This window comes from Octopus bimaculoides, chromosome 1 (assembly GCF_046866305.1).
Source record: "Octopus bimaculoides isolate indiv1 chromosome 1, ASM4686630v1, whole genome shotgun sequence".
NCBI classification, from domain to species: domain Eukaryota; kingdom Metazoa; phylum Mollusca; class Cephalopoda; order Octopoda; family Octopodidae; genus Octopus; species Octopus bimaculoides.
In genome coordinates, this window is record NC_142928.1 from 8,632,450 (window position 1) to 8,648,071 (window position 15,622).

Here is a 15,622-nt window from a genome sequence, read left to right on the forward strand (position 1 = left end):
CTGACTGGCACCCATGCCGGTGGCACATAAACAGCACTCACTACACTCTCAGAGTGGTTGGCATTAGGAAGGGCATCCAGCTGTAGAAACTTTGCCAAATCAGATTGGAGCCTGGTGTAGACTCCCAGCTCACCAGTTCTTAGTCCAACCATCCAACCCATGCAAGCATGGAAAGTAGACATTAAACGATGATGATGTCCTCACTTATCACTGATCTGGGATAACAGGGTACGTTTTTACGGGCAATCTGTCGGTTACAACAATTAGGGTTCGGTTGATTGAACCAATGTAACAGCCTGCTTGTAAAATTAATGTGCGAATGGCTGAACACTCCACAGACACACTTAACTTAATTCTCTGGAAGATTCAATGCAACAGTGGCAGCCCTTTGAAAATGTATGTTTTTGCCAGTTGAATGAACTGGAGTGACATGAACCAAAGTGTGTTGCTGAAGGACACAATGTCCCACCAGGATTCGATCTCACAACCTTAAGATCGTGAGCCATATATATTAACCACTAAGCCACATACCTTCACTATATGCTAGGAGCAAGCTGTGTCCTGCTTATCACAAATTGATCTTTGATTAATACATGTTGATGATCAGTCAAAGATTCTTCTTGGACCATAAAACTGATCATCTACAATGCTCAGGACAGCTTGGGCTCTCAGAACAAAACCAATTTTTCCCATATTATTCATTTAACATGGCTTGTTTTTGGAACCATATGCCTATGATAAACAAGGATAGACATATATAATGTTCCATGCAGACACCCATGAAGTAAACTGCTTTATCAAGGCTGCATTATGAAAATTCAAATGTAAATGGACTAAGCACATAAAATATATTTGGGACCTTGAACATTGTTTTGTGGTCAGCTATATGAACTGTACTTCCATATAAAAAGGGTGAGGAGCAGCTATAATTTATGTTGCATGGAGACACTTGAAATCCTAAGTTCTCAGTCTGGACTAATTAATAATTTTAATGTTAATCCATTGTTCACATAAATTAAATAAAACCATTTTAAAGATTCCAACTTTCATAAAATCACAAATACATTTTTATCAATTGCATTTCAATTCTCACTGCTATTACCATTCTTCTCTGTTCTATTTCCATCCTTATAGTTTTGATCTTTTATAAAAGTATTAACGACTTCCCAGAATATTAATCATCCAATTATTATCTCATCATAATTATCTAAATGATTCCTGCTTCACTTTTTTTAATCATTTACTGATTCAGTAAATTGTAATAATTTTATTATTACTATATTTTCACTATGATTTGGTAGTCTATTCAATTTCCTGGGATGTTAATCAGTCTTTTTAATTGTATGTCGTTATTTCGATCTCCCTCTTCTTCAGTCATCTTCTCGTATATTCATTTTTCCTCTTTTTTCTTTCTTTCTCTCTCTGATGTCGTTGAGAATATACTTTTGGAGCACACTTAATTCCTCTATAGATTCAGCTAAGAGAACTAGATTGTCAGTATAAAGGAATTCCCATGGACATCCAGTCTTCAACTCCTTTGTGATCACCTGTAGGTCATTGTTAACTCTCACTTACTGCAACTTTGTATATAAGGTTGTGCAGCCTTCACAAGCCATTTTGTCTACACTTATTTTTGTTAATGGCCAACAAAGTACTGAATGTGATTACTGTCAAACACCTTGAACACCAGGTTTACTCTTAGGCAAGTATTTCTCTTGCAGTTTACCTCACTAGAAACATTATATCTTTGATATTCTTTCTGGGCACAATACCAAACTGCATCTCGTCTAGGTCTACTCTTTCACAGATTTTTCTATAGTTGCTTATCTCTAAGGCATCTCCTTTTCCTTTGTAGCATTTTACAATGACCCCCTTCCTGTGTAGCTTGATCATCTGTCTGGGTGGTGATCTGTTCCCAAATATTTTGTGTATCTCTGCATCTATCCCTGATGGACCTACAGCTTTCTGTGTCTTTTCATGTCTTTGGTTGCTTTATCTAAGACACAGCTGTCAACTTGGATTGCTGGTCCCTCTGCAAGGTCACCATGAGGTAGCCTTCTTCTCATAATAGTATTTCCGTATCAGTAGCAAGTTTGCCTTCATCTTTCCAAATAGACTTCTCCCTAGTGCAACGATGTGATTGTTTAGTTTTAGGATGACATTGTAGGTTTGAGGTGAGAGGCTAGATCTGGCCAGTTTCAACATAAATATATATTTCAGTTCTCTCACACTGTCTTGCAATCCTGAACATCTCATGCCTCTGATCATCACACTGCAAGACCTGCAAAAATGTCTCAGATTTTCTTAAATCAAAGATCATTAATTATAACAATAATTTTTGAAAGAGGCAGATGCACACAACAACATTTAACATCTGAGCTGGCATCAGTTGGACCACATGTTATAAAGTAATTGGTATAGATGTAGTTGTTTTTAGAAATAGTTTTTACGATCCCCAACTGAGTCTCAGATTCAAAATTCTTCTAAAAGTTTCTTCTTTTGCATTTCATAATTGATCATTCTCTTCTTTTATTTTGAAAAAGGAATATTTTGTTCCCTTCACACAACCTTCTAGAAAGTTTTTAACAGATCAATCTTGATTTGTTGCTTAACCCAGTCCATTAATTTTGATCTTGTTTGGCCAATATAATACCCATAGCATTGTGATTATGTGATGCAGTAAATGTTCTTTTTCTGCTCAATCCATTCAAACATCTCGCAAAGAAGGTTCTCCACATTTTGTTACATCCATTACTTCTTCTGATGTGAATTTTGCTTTTGTTAAGTTGTTGATAATTTGTGACTATGATTATTTTTCTATAGTTTGATGTAATATTAGAAGGTATCATTCGATCAAATGTAAGATATTGTAGTCTCTGAGATTGCGGGTGACTATATAAAGAATATTTTTGATTTTATCTTCATTATAAAAGTTTCTCCATATGACAAAGATTTTGATGTCTTATGCCTCGATTTCTAAGTTTTAGGGGAATTTTAGTTTCAGGAGGAATATTTCTACCAATTGTTTTTTTCATCTCCTTGATTCTGTAACTATTGAGCATATATTTCTTAAAATATTGTATAGGAAGTTCTTTTTTGTGTGGGATGGGTGGTAAGATCTAAATATTGGTGTGAGTCAGTGTACTTGCAGTTGAGATCAGTTGCAATTGTGTCATTTACTTTCATTTCCAGAGTGAACCGGAATATTATTTATTAATTTAAGGAATCTCTAGGTTTCATTACTTCTGTTCCCAAATATGAAGCATTATCCAGGCATCTTTTCCAGCTTTTTTTTTTAATAAGATTGGAAATACTGATCACCAATAATTGCAGATTGAGATTTTTTTCTTCTTTAAGGAAAGCCATTGCTACTATTGCCAATGTGGGTGCAACTTTCATGCCCCTTTTAACCCTTTACTGTCAAATATAATGTTTGCTTATTTATATTGTTTTGAATTAATTCTGCATTGTGTCATAGCTTTGAGATTTCAATGATGTGATTGTTTAGTTTTAGAATGACTCTTGAAGTAAGAGGCTGGATTTGGCTAGATATTGGCTTGAATGCTAAAGGGTTAAAGTAGTTTTCTGACACAAATCCTTCTCTCCTGACTTGTGTGAGTGAACATATGTCCAAAATTTATGGAAGCTAGTCCCATTGAAATTAACCAGGGTCGATGATTTCAATATCTACTCTTTCTAAAGCAGCATGCTGGGCAAAATGTTTAACAACTTTTCATCCGTCTTTACATTCTGAATTCAAATTCTGCCAAGGTGGACTTTGCCTTTCTTCCTTTTTGAGGTCTATGAAATAAGTACCAGTTGGACACTGGAGTTGATGTAATCAACTTACCCCCCACCCTGGCCTTGTGCCAAGATGTGAAATCAATATTCTTTCTCGAAGATGAAACTAACAGCCAATTGGGAATGGCTGAAGACAATGTCCAACCAGAGAATCTTAGCTCAGTTAGGAGTTTGTACAAGACTCTGCTAACACAGAAAGAAAAAAGACTGAAGAAAATGGAGATGTTAAAACACAACTTTATTAGCTGCAGATTTCAGAAAACAGAAAAAATGTATTTATATTTAGCTCCTTTTTTTTTTTTTTTAATTTCTTCTTCCTTTAATTTTGTTCCTAATATATTAGAGTATTCTCTCTCTCTCTCTCTAGCCATTCTCCATCCATCCATCCCTACCTGTATCTGCTAGCAACACACACACACTCACATATACCACACACACACACCTGTTTGAAGATAGTCAACAAAGATAAAAACAACAGATAAAGTGTACAGTTAACTTATTTCTAGCAAAGACACTGTAAACTTGATCCCAGAAAAAATCTCCTCTTCACTCACAAAATAAGTAACAAATAGCTAGAGCAGGGGGCTTTTTTTTTTTGTCCTTTTTCTTTTTTTTCTTTTTTAGTTTGTTTTGAATTGAGTTTTTTTTTTTGTTTAGAGTCTGTTAAAAATATCAACACCAAAGAAGGGGGCGGGGTGGGAGGGAAATATAAAAATTAAAACAATGACATCACAGAAAGAAGATTGGCAGAGAGAAGGGAGAAGAAGCAATTAGGACAAGAAAAGAATTAAAAAATACTAATGAAACAGTAAAGCAGCAATGAATTCATCACAGCTAGCTAGCAAATATGTGTGTGTAGATTGGTAAATTGTATGTGTGGGCATGTATGTGTGTTCGTATACACACACTGTGTGTGTATGTATTTGAAATATTTTTATTGTGTGTGTGTTTTGAGATTTTATCTTTTCTAATTGTCATTACATTATTATTATTATAATAATTTGATACACCAAGAGGCTGAAACAAAACAAAATGTTTAAAATGTATAACAACTTCTATATTAAGAAACTTTGGTATGAAAAAAGAGAGAAAAATAATATATATATATATATATATATATATATATAAATATATATATATATATAAATATATATATATAATGTAAATATATACACACACGCACACACATTATACATACACATATACGTAAACAGATACGTATATATAATCAACTTAACACATATATACATATGTATATAATTAACAACACATACACACACATATATACATACCCATGTATATATATAATCAACAATGTGGTTGTTCAATGAGAAAGAGATTACTTTGGGTCATTTTTTTTTCCTTCAACTGTGAATAATTATAGTGTGTGTATGTGTGTGTGTGTGTGTGTGTGTGTATTTGCACATTCCTGCAGGCAAGCAAACATACATAAACACAACCCCACACACTCAGCCAGTTTATATACTATATATATATATATATATATATATATATATATATATATATACATACACAAACACGCACGCATATGTATACATATATACATACATATAACTGTATATATGCACATGTGTACACACATCTATATTTACACACACACACACACACACAGTGGAAAATGCATAAATGTGAATGTAAATGCATCTGTAATTCAAGAAAAAGTGTTGAGTCAGAGAGAGAGAGAGAGAAAGGAGTGGGGGATGGATCGAGGTACAGAAATGGCATGGATAAAGGGGAGGGAGGGGGGTCTGAACATGATTAGTGTGTGTAGATATAATATATATTTATGGAAGGGTTATTAGCTGAACATGATTAGAGTTTATATGGAAGGGTTATTAGCTGAAACACACTGTATTGAGCCGCACAAAAAAAAAAATTAATAATAATAATATTATTAAAGGAATGCTTTATTTTTTTTTTTTTATCAAAAATGTAGTAGTTTTACTACTCTGTGTGTGTATGTGTGTGTGTGTACATTAGAAGGATGTTCATAAATGAGAAGAATATAGATGTATTAAGAGAAAAAAGATGAAATGCAAAAAAAACAAAAAAACTGTGCTTATATGTGTGTGTTGCGACTGTAAACTATTATTGGTCTGCTGTCTTTCATACACTTAAGTGTGTGTATGTATGTGTCTGTATGTATGTGTGTGTATGTATATATGTATGTGTGTGTATATATATATATATATACACACACACACACACACACACTTATGTGTGTGCATATATATAACTATTGTTATAACTCACTGTCTGAAATCACTAAAAACATACATAGGTATATACACACACACACACGTAAACAGAGGATCCTGTTGGTTCCACTTCTGTAGTTTGTTTCAAGAGCATGTAATCCAAAATGTGTGTTTAAGTCTCCTCAACACCATTCGTTGATTTGATTGAAATCTGGCAGATGTTGTTGTCATCAATTCGGTTGGAGCGAGCTGTTGTCATCTGTTCAATTCACAGTGAGCTGTTGGCATCTGGTACAGTCGCAGAAGATGAGGATGATGCAAATCCATTTAGATATCAGCAAGTGGCTACAGCAGATTCAAACAGAAGACAGTCAGCAGTGGTTTAAAGCTTCAGTAGTAGTAGTAGTTGTAGTAATTAATAGTAGTAATGTGGTGTGATGATGGTACTAGTTAGGTTGTAGTGATAGTAACAGTAGCAACAGCAAGATAATGGCCCCATGACAGCTAAATATAGATGGAAATCTCCCAGTTTTTAGAGCCAGCAACTCAACAACCACAGCATTTGATCTCATTCATCAAGGATCTATAAAAGAAAACAAAAATTAAGAAAATGTCAGATGAAAAATATGGTAAGAAATCATTTAAAAAAAAATTGTTTCTCAATTTTCATTCATTGTTTTCATAAAACAATGCCAAGACCGTGACAGACAGACAGACAACCCGTTTGACACCAACCCACCTGAGCTGCCTGCTCCAGGGACTCACAGATGATCCTTATAATACCTAATCACCTGAGAAGCCCTTTGGTTCTCATACAAATTTCTTCTTTAAAGTGATTTAGATTAAAGACTTTACGTCAAATTTTCAATTAAATTTATGATCCAAACACCAGCAGAATAAATATTATTTTCAAAATTAAATGAAACAAAGGCAATGTATTCTTCAGTGGCAAAATGCTAACAAAATAGTTTTCAAACAATGCTGCACGCTATAGGAGGGTTTTTTGAAAGTTTAACTGCCATAGAAAATGATACTGCTTCTGACAAATTTGTGTCAAAGGTAACACAATTATGGAATACTTTGAGATTTTACAGACAACTGGATATTGCAGTGACTGATCTTCAACTATCTTAATCTTGAAACAGTCCATAATCTTGACCTGAACTCACAATTTGAAGAATATAATGAATAAGAAGAAACAGCAAGCTTGATAATAAATTCTTCATTTAATTTGCTGCTAACATGTGACTGGTTCTAGAAGCCCCTATCACCTCTTCATTTACACCTTGTGTTGCCTTGGCACCACTCAGACTCTAAAATAGACAACTTTAAAGTTGTCTCTCTCATAATATGATATCCACTGAAAGTTTAGTAAAATCTTGTCTTGGGAGGTTCATTACACTAATAGTAATAATAAACTCATGCACTGGTTCAATTCCACTTCTTTATTGTTAGTCAATTGGTTAAATATTTAAGCAGTTAACTAATCAAATGTTTAACATGTTTAAACAATCAATTAACTGTTTGTTAGTTAAAATCTTTTTTGTCACTACTTACCCTCCTTATCTGTTTAAGATCTAGTTTTAGTAACGAAAGGACTTTGACCGACTAACAAACAACCAATTAATTACGAATGATCAATTAATTAGTTGGTTTGAGATTTAACCAATTGAATAACAATAAAGAAGTGATATTGAACCAGTGCATATGTTTATTATTATTGGCATAATTACAAAAGAGTTGTTTCAACACACAAATTTGCTAATAAAACAGAATATCAGATTTCTGATGAGCCACGACTACCAACATTTTGGTGAGCAAAGTATTGGTTTTAAAAGCTAGAAAGATTATTGATTGTACATTACCAGGATCATATTCTCCATTCTCAGTAAGTTGCTTCAATCGCACAGTTTCATCATAGATTAGCCATTTCAATTTCTCTTTGGGTAAATCATCCAATTCTGTTTCAAATGTGAAGGGTTTTTCAGTAACGGGCTGAAAGGAGTAAAAAGAAACTTGCTTAATGACTGGATGAAAATTTGTGTTTGTGGTTCTCAAAAACAATACAAAAACATTTCTAGCATCGCAAACGGGAAGTTTATGACACATCAACCTTGTCGGACAACCTCAAGAGGAATTTGTTTTTTCATGTCCCACCCATGCCAGCATGGAAGGTGGATGTTAAATAATGGTGATGATGCAACAGTAGAGTCAGTCCTTTTATATATGAAGCAACAGCCTGGATGCTTACCAAAAACCTATGTCTCCCATCATCCCCCACCACCCAATTTATGGATTGTACAGGGGACATTTTATCACCACACCAGCACCAAAAACGTTGCTTTGTCCCCCAGAATTTTTGTCTGTGGTGTCTCCCTTCTTTCAAGGCCAACATGACTCAGAGAGTGAAGAGACAGACAGATGCCAGTTGTTGGCAAAGAGAGCCTGAATAGTAAACTGGTTACAAGCAATGGAGGTAGGAGGCAACAAAGACAACTGATGCTAAGTGGGGGGGGGGGGGGAGAAGTGGTATAAATGAGGAAGAGAGAGACAATGGCCAGCAGCAGCGAGTGACATCACTTATATCCCCCTTTGCTGTACGTAACCACTACATAACCAATCTAAAGCCATCACTCACTCCTCATTTACACCATGAAAAGAGACTTAATATTTCTGGGTTAACAGTTCATCATCATCATCATCATCATCGTTTAACGTCCGTTTTCCATGCTGGCATGGGTTGGAGGGTTGACTGGGGTTTGGGAAGCCAGGAGGCTGCACCAGGCTCCAGTCTGATCTGGCAGTGTTTCTACAGTTGGATGCCCTTCCTAATGCCAACCACTCAGAGTGTAGTGGACATTAAAAAAAAAACCTTTAAGAATACATAAATTATGGTTTCACTACAAATTTTCTACAAAATTAATGGAATTTAGATTTCGTTTTTTTTTTTTTATCCCTTCCGATAGCAACCTGCCCCAGAATAGCCCTGGTTCTATGATATAAACTTTCAGTTTTTAAAGAATTCCAAGTTAAAACATTCCATTAAAATTTCAGGTTAACAACAAAAGTTCTTTGACTAAATTCTTTATTATTTTCGATGGAATTGTGATGTGTGACTTCACTTACCTCATCATCTGGGTCATAATATTGTTCCAAGTAAGGATGGGCAAGGGCCATTTCCACCGTGATGCGGTTGTTCGGATTAAAAGTTAACATTTTATCAAGAAGGTCTAAAGCTGAAAGAAATGAAACAGTAAAAAACTATAACAACAACAACAGCAACATAAACAACTAATTGAACAAGAAATCTTTTAGAGACATCATCATCATGGTTGATCTCTCTCACTTCACACTTCCAGGAAACAGAAATCGTCAAAATGGATCTATTAGCACCATCTCTGATAATGCTAGATATAAAAATATAACCCTCAAAAATAAAAAAAATAAAAAAGGGCCAAGCAAATGTTTATTAAAAAATATTTTAACATCAAGGTGAAAAGGACCAGCTTGCTTTCTTTGGTCTTGAAGATGGTGACCCGTGTAAAAGGGGATACACTGTTGGGATTGATTTCTGCTACTCCCTGTATATTGTATATGTACACCTGTCTTTAATTAATACACCTGTCCTGAAACAGTTACAAATTGCTGCTAATGCTTACCTTTAGGATCAGCTTTCTGAAACAAGCTGCACCATGGAATTTTGGGTTTGTATGGAAGAGCCTGGATATAGCCACGAGCCTGAAGACAAATGAAAAAAGGTTTATTGAAATGGTTTGACATCCAAATTGTAAAACAACAAAAAGAAAACAAAATTAGACTTTATGATAATGGACATTAAATGATGGTCAGCTGAGATGAAAATAGAAAATATTTCTATTTCAGAGAATTTTACACTAATTTTATTTTTCATTTGATTAAGGCAACAAGCTGACAGAATATTTAGCACACAAGGCAAAATGCTCAGAGGTATTTTATCAGTCTTTCCATTTTGAGTTCAAATTCCACTGAGGTCAACTTTGTCTTTCATCCTTTCAGGGTCAAAGTAATTGATTAGCACCACCAGCCCCCAAAAAAATTTCAGGCCTTGTGCCTATTAGTAGAAAGGAATTTATTAACTAAACTTCCATTGTATATATGTCTGTGTGTGTATATATATATTTATGGATGTTGAGGACAAACATACAGACCTCAACATGTTTGTTCTCCTCTGTACTGAAGAACAAATCTATCCAACTCATACCAGCATGGAGAAACAGATGTAAAACTACAGAATTAATTATTTCTGTTTGAAACTGTTGACAGCACAAAACCAAGTTTTCATTATTTGGTGGTGGTGGTCAGCAGGAAAAACAGTTGATTGACCAACACCTCGTATGTCTACAGTATATATGCTATGGGACTTTAAATGGATGTAAAAAAAGAAACCCTGTCAGGAAGTCAGCCGGAAATCACTTCTATCCAGTGTGTGACACCCATTCTATCATATCTACTAAGGGTCTGCTTTAACCCTTTACCATTCAAGCTGACTCAGTCAAATGTAATCCTTATTTATTCAGATTGTCTTGAATTAATCATGGATTATCTTGCTGCTTCAAGGTTTTGATGTGATGGTTTATTTTTAGAATAACATTGTAGGGGAGGGGTGAGAGGCCAAATCTTCCTGATTTGGACAATAGAACAGGTAGAATATTTTGGCTGAAAAACGGTTGGTTTAAATGCTAAAGAACAAATCTAAGAGCCTTAAATAAGATTTCAACATGAAAGAAATACAAATCATAATCTAGATGCGTGGTGAGGGCTACAAGAAAGACCAGATCCAATTTCACAAAGATGGTGCTATCAACCAAAATTCTATCTTTAATCATTATCAAAAGTGTCTTTTTAGATTCCAAATAATGATTCTTAGATCAAATCCAGTCTGAAACAATTGATATATATATCCAAGAGTAAAATAATAATAAATCCTCATCAGCAGCAGCAGAGAGCAAACTAAATGCTATAAATATGTATTCATCATCATCATCATCATCGTTTAACGTCCGCCTTCCATGCTAGCATGGGTTGGACGATTTGACTGAGGACTGGTGAAACCGGATGGCAACACCAGGCTCCAATCTGATTTGGCAGAGTTTCTAATACCGACCACTCCGAGAGTGTAGTGGGTGCTTTTACGTGCCACCGGCACGAGGGCCAGTCAGGCAGTACTGGCAACGGCCACGCTCAAATGGTGTTTTTTTACGTGCCACCTGCACAGGAGCCAGTCCAGTGGCACTGGCAACGACCTCGCTCAAAACAAGTTAATAAAAAACAACTGACCTTTTCATTGATAATACACTGAAGATCTTCAGCACTGGGTGAGCCGAGTACAGCCAAGATGTGATTTAGCTGGTCAAGATCTGAAGTACCATGATGAAGGAATCAATACAGGCAAACATGTACCAAATCTGAATTTAAACCAGTGGTTCTCAACCATTTTTCACCCCTCGATCCCTTTCATTGCTCTTTTACTTGAGTGGACCCTTATAAACATTCCTTGTTTAAAAAGATTCTTTTTGTATTTTTATAATTAAATATAATTAGAAATTGTATTTTAAAAAATTGTTAAAATAGTTTGTGTATAACTAATTTATTGCTGATAAATTTTAACAAAAAAAAACCTTATATGGACCCCAAAGGGTCATGTGGACCCTATTTGAGAAGCTCTGTTTTCAACTGATAAATGCTTTTGGGTTTTAAAACCATTTTCCTTGCTTCCATCACTAGCAGACTGTGAACGTTGAGTTGACTATTCCATCTATTTGAATCAACCAAATATGTCACTATAAGAATGGTTTCTATCTTTCAGCTGAATGATGTGTAATGGTGCATTGCTGTTTTTAAGATCATGTAATGCCATGTTAGAGGAAGGGTTTGAATTTTCAATCTTTGAGGCAGAGTTAAAGGAATTCCTCAAGCTCAAACATAATCATAATCATCATCATCATCATTTAACATCAGCTGGTATGGGTGGGATGCTTTGACAGGAGCTACACCAGGTTCCATTGTCTGTTATGACATGGTGTCTACAGTTGGATGCCTGTCCTAACACCAACCACTCTACAGAGTGGACTGGCTACTTTTTACATGGCACCACCAGTACTGACAGGGTCACTAAGTACTTTGCAAGATGCAAGTTGAATGTGTTAATGTGTAGATCTTATAACAACCAACTTAAATAACCCTGTCATTAGAGTAGCAGACTCAGGGATCTCGAAATCTTTCTGATGCTAACAGATCAATAATTATCTCAAGACCACAGGACATCAAAGAAATATTTATTGGTGATTACCCACACAAATCTCATTTGTCCATGCTGCTAAAGTTGGTGAGCAATCAAGAAACTACAACAGACACATACAAGAGTGACATTCTAACTCCGCCAATAACCTGGTCATGAGAACTCTTGAAAGATTCTTATAAACAGAATCTTTTATTTCTTTTTGTTTCAAATTTCTATTAAAAAAGAAAAAAACATCAGTTTAATAGTTGTGTCAATTTCAATATTTTAGCAATCTTATATGCACCTTTTCACCAGTGTTTGTACATCAAAGGTGTCGCAGAAAAACTAACATGGCCCATCACCTTGATGTAGGGCTTAACATAACTTTTACAGCTGAACAGCATACACAAGGTTTGATTACCACAGGTGAGGTTACAACTTTTTTTACCATCTATACATTGTGTGTGTTGATGGGCCCCTCTTGTCAATTGAACAACTGGCAAGGGCTAAATGGCTGAATATTTCACAAAAGCTTGAACCCTTAACCTAATTCTCAAATAGAATCAGTATGATACAGCCAGGATGCCATGCTATGGGTTTGAACATGGGACTGCCCGGCTGCAGAGTGAACAACTTCCACACCACAAACACATATAACATGACATTAAATGAACAAATTAATTAGACAATGGTAATTAAGAGAAGGATACAGTGTTTTCCAGGAAACAAAGGTCTGTTTGCCAACATTTCTGCCAAGATACATCCAACAGACCAGACATCAACTGATCAAAGGTTAAGGAATTTCACTTTATTCACAACAAACTGAAATTATTCTTTAGTCAAATAGAACTTATACAGATTTATGAAATACATTTAGCATAATCAAAGCAATCAATATCTTATACATAACCTCCTCCAACCTCTCATCTGGCATACAGCCATTTCTCTTCATTCCACTTCCTGTATCATCTGAGGGGTCTTTGTCTTACAAGCCACCTAGCAGCTCTACAGGTACCGACACCACATAAAAGCACGCATGTTGGTGCCGCATAAAATGCGCCCAGTACACTCTGCAAAGTGGTTGGCACTAGGAAGGGTATCCAGCTGTAGAAACGATGCCAAAAGAGACCACTGATGCAGCTCTCCAGATCCTGCCATACCCATGCCAACATGGAAAATGGACATCAAAGGATGACGTGTTTGTGTGCATGCATATACATGTGGGTCATCCTCGTCATTTTAATGACCACTTTTCCATGCTTGCACTGGTCAGACAGATTTTCTACAGCTAGATGCCCAAACAAAAGTCGTCATACCAACACACATCTTTCTTTGAGATCTTAGAATTAATGCTGATGGATATGTTAAGGTGCTGGAGACAGTTGTGAAGCCCTGGATGGATGAAGTATGCAATCAAAGGCTAAATGCGTTTCAACAAGACTCAGCCCCTTTCTCAGATAAATCAAAGAATTTATGTCAATGTAACATCCAACTGCTGGACCCGAAACTCATCAGATTAAAATACCATGAAGCAATGTTGAAAGGGAAAATAATCAACATTCTCACAATACTATAGCTTCACTGACGGCTGCCTGTCCAGGTAATGTTTAAGGACCATTTAGTGCAGGTATGTCAACAATTCTGGTTCCGCATTGAAGCAATCATTGAGGTTAAAGACAGATTCATAGAATAATCTTATAAGATTATTCTATCAATTAGAGTTGTTTTATTAAATTACCAAATATGTCCTCATATAATTCTTGCACCTTGTATACATACACACACACACACACACACATACATATATATATAAAGCAAGAGAAAGAGTATAGTGTTTTTTATTCTGCGTATGTATGTATACACATATCACAAAATAATTAGGCAAAGGATACTAGATTTAGTGTAGCCCTTAGAATTTAACATGATTTCTGGTGCTCTATACCAACGAGTGGCCACATATTCGGTCAAGAATCCAGTGTGGTCGTGGTCAGGGTCTGCTACTCGAGCCAAACCAAAGTCACAAATCTGAAGAAAGAAAGAAAGAATGCAAAATGAAATTGTCATTTTAAAATTCGTCTCAAATACGTAAAGAAACATTAAATAACAACCGAAACATTAAAGTTAAACTGTAACATTTTCTCTTGCAGTTCTTCACTGGGGAGAAATTTCAGGATTCCAGTAGGGAAAGGGATTTCAGGCTGAAGAATTCTTTTATCACCATTCCCACAATTATTGCGAGATTTATTTTCCTTCACGTTGATTGAAAGGATGTTAAATCAATAATAATGGTATTTAATTTTATGCAAAATGCATGTAAAATATTTTACGCCTGTAAAACATTTTTTCAGATAAGAGCTTTTAGTGTCAGGTTAATAGTAATGTAAGCAAGACTAATATAAACCTTTTAATGATGTGCAGTGGTGCTATGTACAAATCTATTTTAATACAAGGACTTTTGATCATCATCATCATCATCGTTTAATGTCTGCTTTCCATGCTAGCATGGGTTGGACGATTTGACTGAGGACTGGTAAACCAGATGACTGCACCAGGCTCCAATCTGATCTTGCAGAATTTCTACAGCTGGATGCCCTTCCTAATGCCAACCGCTCCAAAAGTATAGTGGGTGCTTTTACGTGCCACCGGCACGAGGGCCAGTCAGGCAGTACTGGCAACGGCCATGCTCAAATGGTGTTTTTTACATGCCACCTGCACGGGAGCCAGTCCAGCGGCACTGGCAACAACCTCGCTCAAATGTTTTTTCAAGTGCCAGTAAGGCATCGCTAGTAACGATCACGCTCAAATGGTGTTATTTACATGCCACTGGCATGGAAGCCAGACAGCTGCTCTGGCAATGATCATGCTCAGGTGATGCTCTTAGCACTCCACTGGCACAGGTGCCAGTCATCAAATTTGATTCGATTTTGATTTCACTTGCCTCAACAGGCCTCCGCAAGCAGAGTTTAGTGTCCAATGAAGGAAAGGTACGCATAAATGGGCTGATTACACCCCTGGCAGAGGCCACAGATTATGGTCTCACTTGGCTTGCCGGGTCTTCTCACGCACAGCATATTTCCAGAGGTCTCAGTCACTAGTCATTGCCTCAGTGAGGCCTAATGTTCAAAGGTCATGCTTCACCACCTCATCCCAGGTTGGACATTTGAACAGGAACTGGTAGGCTTCAGAGCTACACCAGGCTCCAGTTGTCTGTTTTGGCCTGGTTTCTATGGTTGGATGCCCTTCTTAATGCCAACCACCTTACAGAGTGTACTGCATGCTTTTTATGTAACGGGTGCTTTTGACATGACACTAGTACCTTGGTTTATGAATTTATTTCATTTCC

The 15,622-nt window shown here is 36.1% G+C and overlaps 1 protein-coding gene across 1 annotated transcript in view; it reads right to left on the bottom strand.

Annotated features, from left to right (window-relative positions):
* Positions 1-4,020: 4,020 nt before the first annotated feature.
* Positions 4,021-15,622, bottom strand: part of LOC106881135 (mitogen-activated protein kinase 1) — an 87,181-nt gene continuing 75,579 nt past the window's right edge. The window contains exons 5-11 of the mRNA XM_052978297.2: positions 14,172-14,304; positions 12,990-13,061; positions 11,337-11,416; positions 9,680-9,758; positions 9,147-9,256; positions 7,886-8,015; positions 4,021-6,603 (exon numbers count right to left, since the gene is read on the bottom strand). Coding sequence (XP_052834257.1) covers positions 6,596-6,603; positions 7,886-8,015; positions 9,147-9,256; positions 9,680-9,758; positions 11,337-11,416; positions 12,990-13,061; positions 14,172-14,304 — 612 coding nt within the window. The 3' untranslated portion in view covers positions 4,021-6,595. The remainder of the gene's footprint in view (positions 6,604-7,885; positions 8,016-9,146; positions 9,257-9,679; positions 9,759-11,336; positions 11,417-12,989; positions 13,062-14,171; positions 14,305-15,622) is intronic.